The sequence below is a fragment of the Nicotiana tabacum genome, chromosome 21 (genome assembly GCF_000715075.1).
Source record: "Nicotiana tabacum cultivar K326 chromosome 21, ASM71507v2, whole genome shotgun sequence".
Taxonomy (NCBI): Eukaryota; Viridiplantae; Streptophyta; class Magnoliopsida; order Solanales; family Solanaceae; genus Nicotiana; species Nicotiana tabacum.
Genome location: NC_134100.1, coordinates 6,489,707 through 6,495,109, shown reverse-complemented (window position 1 = coordinate 6,495,109; position 5,403 = coordinate 6,489,707). Strand labels below are relative to the sequence as shown.

The 5,403-nt window shown below is 30.0% G+C and overlaps 1 protein-coding gene across 2 annotated transcripts; it reads left to right on the top strand.

The window, feature by feature from the left end:
- The first annotated feature begins 399 nt into the window (after positions 1 to 399).
- LOC107785319 (transcription factor bHLH112-like) lies at positions 400 to 3,586 on the top strand. Of its 2 annotated transcripts, XM_016606592.2 has the most exons (7): positions 404 to 751; positions 1,504 to 1,864; positions 2,101 to 2,217; positions 2,465 to 2,530; positions 2,671 to 2,736; positions 2,823 to 2,873; positions 3,154 to 3,586. In XM_016606592.2, exons 1-7 carry the CDS (start codon positions 540 to 542, stop codon positions 3,289 to 3,291), a joined length of 1,011 nt encoding a protein of 336 aa, XP_016462078.1. In that variant the 5' UTR covers positions 404 to 539; the 3' UTR covers positions 3,292 to 3,586. The 2 variants fall into 2 exon arrangements, with proteins under 2 accessions (XP_016462079.1, XP_016462078.1); XM_016606593.2 differs by lacking the exon at positions 2,465 to 2,530 and having other exon boundaries at positions 400 to 751.
- The last annotated feature ends 1,817 nt before the right edge of the window (positions 3,587 to 5,403 follow it).

Below are 5,403 nucleotides of genomic sequence, written 5' to 3'. Positions count from 1 at the left end.
AACATTATAACTTATAATAGTATAACTTTTTTTACATAATTTTTAAATATATAAAATTTATTTCAAAATATTTAAAAAATTTATGTTTGAAATTACACGAAATTTGACTCTAGAAATCTAAATTATGTCACATAAATTGTGTTGGAGGGAGTAGTAGTACTTTAGTATACTAAACAAAGAAGATTATTGTCTAAAGTAACAGCGAAGAATATATATAAAATAATGTAGTAAGAGAATTCGATCCAAAATACCTTTATCTTTTATCATTATTAATTAAATATTCTTCCCTCCTTTGTTTTATCTAATCATCTTCTCCGAATAATGTCAACTATAGATTCCATTAGTTTCTTTTCCTATTCCTCTCCCCCTACCCTCCCATCACCCACCCCCAAAGTGTTTATATACACATATATCTTTGTGTATAAATATTACTCTGACTTCAGAAGTTTCAGTTTCAAATATAATCAAAAGAAGTATCTAAGCTGCCAAAAATTGAAGAAGAGAAAATCTTTGGATTTAATAGCAATTATAAAGTGGCTATGGCTGATGAATATTTTCAAGCTGGGGTATGTGGAGAAAACAGTTGGTGGAATTCAACAAAAAATATTTTTGGTTTATCACCTTGTGCGTCTTCAATTTATGATGATCCTATTGGAAACTTAATTTCATGGCCAATTAGTGATTTGTTGGACATGAAAACAAAGATTGATCTTTCTTCACCATCATCAACTCTTGATTGGAATCACTCAGCGTAAGCAATTCCTATTTAATTTGTTCATCTTTTTGGTTTTCTTAGAAAGTGGAGAGGTTATAAAATAGTAGAAGAGAAAGATACTTCTTGTGCGTTTTTCTATTTTACTATCCGGTATTAGGTGAGTGAGCATAGGATCAACGGTAAAGTTGTCTCCGTTTGGCCTTTAGGTTACAGGTTTAAGACGTAGAAGCAGTCACTGATATTTACATTATGGTAGGCTATTTACACCACACTCCTAGCAGTGGCGAAACCAGGAATTTACTCAAAGGTGTTCAAACTTGAAAGAAGTGGAAAAAAATCACCGATAAAGAATGTTCGATATATGTTATATATCTCTAAAATCTAATATTTTTACCTATATACACAGTATAATTTTCTGACGAATGGTGGTCAGTTGACCACCCTCTATAACATGTAGCTTCGCCAATGACTCTTAGGGATGCGACCCTTCTCTGGATCCTGCATAAATGTGTGATGTTTTCTACACCGTACTGCCCTTTTTTATTATCCGATATTAGGTATTTACTAGTTGTATAGGATCCACTGAATGGAAAAATTTGTTTCTACTGGTAAAAAATTTCTCCATTCTCTTGAACTCGAAAATATTCTCTGATGTTATTCTCTTATCTTTGTGGTCTAAAAGCATTTTATTAAGAGATTATCTTTAAAAGCATAAGGAAGTCAAATTATACTAGTTTGTAATAATAAAGTTTTTTCTTATATTCCTTTTTTCTTGGAATTATATGCAGCAATGATAAGTTGGACAACACTTATCCTTCCATGCTACAAGAAGACATCAATTCAAGCCTGAATTACCAGCAAGAAAATGGGGTGGATTGTCCTAATAAATTGAAGAGGAACTTTTCCAGTATAACTGAAGACTCTTCAACCAATTCCAAACCAATGAATCAAGATTTCACTTACTATTCAGATTTGCTGCAAACACTGTTTGATACTGATCCTGATCAACAACCTCAACAATCTTTTTTCACAAACAACCAGCCAATCAATTGTACATCATCAAACTATAGGCAAAGTTTCAATGATTTTGCACCTTCTTTGCCTACTTCAAGTGAAATCCGTGCAAGTCTTCCTAATATAACCTCTAAGGTAAGTACATCATATAGTTTGACTATTTAACTTATATAAAAGGACAGTATAATTAACAACTTTCTTTTACATAGTTAGTAGGAGTATATTATTTTAACGTATTGTAGCGGTATAATAAACTTCTTTTACAATATTAGTGTATTTTAACATGTTGTCGTAGATAACCATACTACTATTACCCTTTTTTATTTTTTTAAAGAGAATATATTATAACAATTCTTGGTGCAACGTTTCAGTCTAATATTGAAGAAATCCGAGAGTCGACCTCAAGATCACTGACTAAGAATAACAGCAATGAACCATCATATAAACGACCCCGAATTGAGACACCATCACCATTGCCAACTTTTAAGGTATACAATATGTTTTTTAGTATATTTTTTTATTAAAGCCATGAAAGCAGTCACTAATGCTTGCATCAGAGTAGACTGTTTATATCACTCCCCTTAGGGTGCGACAATTCTCCGAACCCCGCATGAGTGCAAGATGTCTTGTGTTTCGGGCGGCCTAAGGAGGAAATTTTACACTTTTTCTTTTATAAGTAAAATGATGTTTTTCCAAGGTAATGGATGAGAATTTAATTTTTAGCATTATTATCAGGTCAGAAAAGAGAAAATGGGGGACAGAATAACTGCCCTCCAACAATTGGTTTCACCTTTTGGAAAGGTAAATTTTTGGATTTTTTGACTTTTTGGAAGAGCATTATTGCTTCTTTTTCTGTTACACAATTATGAAAAATGAAGATTTAATGCTAAATTTTCATATTTAAGCTGTTAATAACCTTTGGTTTTTGCTTGTTTTCTTAGACTGATACAGCTTCAGTTCTCCAAGAAGCAATTGAGTACATCAAGTTTCTTCATGATCAAGTCAATGTACGTAATCCTTATTATAACTACACAAAATATCTTCTTAGTAAATCACAAAATATTCCAATTAACATGTTGTTTTATGATTTCAGGTTTTAAGCAACACATATATGAAAAAGGGATCACCCACTCAATGTCAACAGGTAGAAATCTTGTAACTCCTACGTTGATCAATTATTATTATGATTTATGAAAAAAGAATTATAAACAAGAAACTTAAAGTATTTTTGATATTTTTTTATGGATATTTAATTTATATGAACGGACAATAAAAGAATTTTGCAATATTTATTTTCACATGTTATATAAAAGTAACTAATTCAATTTTTATGAAGGTCACGCACAGTTATGTTTTAGGTAAAATAATAATATAATTCTTTTTATACTGTCAAATTAAACTCATATTTTATTGATTACTGATAGGTCAGGGAACGAGAAGGATTAAAACAAGACTTAAGGAGCCAAGGACTGTGTTTAGTACCAATATCAAGTACTTTCCCAGTAACAGCTGAAACTACAATGGACTTTTGGACGCCAACTTTTGGAGCAACATTCAAGTAAAGACCAATCAAAGAAGAGAAGCTCAAGAAAATATTGTAGAAATTGATGATCAAGAAAGTGATTTTAGCCAATTTAATAATATTGTGGAAAAGACTAAGGAATCCATAATATTTATGTCTTGAGCTAAAAATTTGGGAAAAAAACAAATTTAAGAAAAAGTGAAAGAAAAAGAAGTGACCATTTAAAGGAAGACAGCTAAATGCTGAGCCATCTAAAGGCAGATCAATGATGTGTAGACTAAAGAAATGATTAATTAGAGGATAATGTAAAGTTGTAAAAAGAATAATAATGTGGGTTAGGAATAGGAATAGGAATAGGAATAGGTGCTAAATTTGGCTGATGCTTTTTTCTAGATTAATTAATTTATTAGAAAGTTAAAGTTTATGTTTCTGGTTTCACGTTGGTTAAGCAAATAGCACATTATTAGGGACTTTTGTTCTTTCTTCTGTATTTATTTAGGGTAATGAGCTATTGCCAACTTTTTAATACGAAACTGTAAATATCAATGAAATTTTATATAGAAGTATGCAGTAGCGGACCTAGAAATTTTAAATTGTGGGTGGTTAATTTTTCTCTTTAGAGGGGCAGCTCAACGAATCTCGTGGCCTAAGGCAAAATTATATTGAGGGGCCCTTAAATTTATTTTATAAAATATTTACACTAATGACAAAATTTACTTTTTAATAATAAATTAATCATTTAATACAAAAAGTGAATTTAAAAAAAAATAAAAAAAGGAAGAAGAACACAAAAAATAAAGCGATGTACTACCGGATGTTAAGGTCCATAACTCAAAGTGAATTTTTTTGAATTGGCTATCATCACAAACAAGAAAAAGAAATAAACGTACATAACATAATAGCTTATGTTTTGAGCATTAACGGTATCAAAAATATTTAATTCTTATGATTAATTTAAGCGATAATTATAGTTCATTCTATTAAGTAGCACTTATTGGTGAATATCTAAAATAAATTGTAAATAACCTATATAATATGTCAAATTACACCAAAAGAAAATTGGGACATGAATGTTTTTGTATTCATGCAGTTTCAAAGAACATTATAAAAGAAAGTCATTTTGTTGTCGATATATATAACGTAATTCCTATATAAAAGGAATAAAATTAAAATGAAGAGTGAAAAAAATATACTAATTAATGAGGGAAGAAAATTATCATAATTTATAAATTTATTAGTATAAAATAACCTCAATCAAATAACAAAAAAATATATTGCAACACTTTTCTTTATTCCAACTATATATATATAAATTATATAGTATATAGTAACAATGATAATAAGAATTTAAAATAAATTTAGGGCCTTCAAATTTTGGGGCCTAAGGCAATGGCCTCATTGACCAAAGCATTAGAGCCGACCCTGTCTCTCTACGGTTGCTACTCAGATTAGGTGCTCACTTAATATATTTATACGAATTACTAATTTTTGTATATAAATAATAATGTTTGGCCTCAAAATTACTAGATGCTTGAGAACTCATAACCTTAAATGTAGGCCCGTCATTAGATGGCATTCACTAAAGCGGAAATATCGTAATAATCATGTTCTGTTATAAATTGAATTTTATTTATGGTGAATGTCTATATTTAAAGAGATTTTAGGGTTCATTACTTGGTAGCTAAGTCACCATCTTCCTATAAATAGAGGGTTCTATTCCATTGTAATTCATCCCATATCAATAAGAATTCTCTTCTCTCTATTTTTCTCTGCAATACTCTTCTTCTTCTTTTATTGTTTCATAACACGTTATCAGCACGAAACTCTAACCAATTGAGTAAAAGCTTTGGGATTGAGTATAATGATTGTCAATTGTTCCAGAACTTCCTTCATAATTAAATTCTGGATTTAAGGTAAGTATTTTACTTTTCTCTTTTAAATTCTTGACATTCTATAATTTGATTTTAAATACAAGCAAAGACGATAAATTTTGATTGTAACTCTAATGGAGTTTGAAAGAAATTATAACCACTAAAGTGGTAAAATTTCTATGTCTTGCCATGATCAAAGTCATGTATGATCGTGAGCACAAGAAGTGAAAACCCGTCCCATTGAATTTGCTCCATTCTCATTCCCTTAAGAGAATGTGATA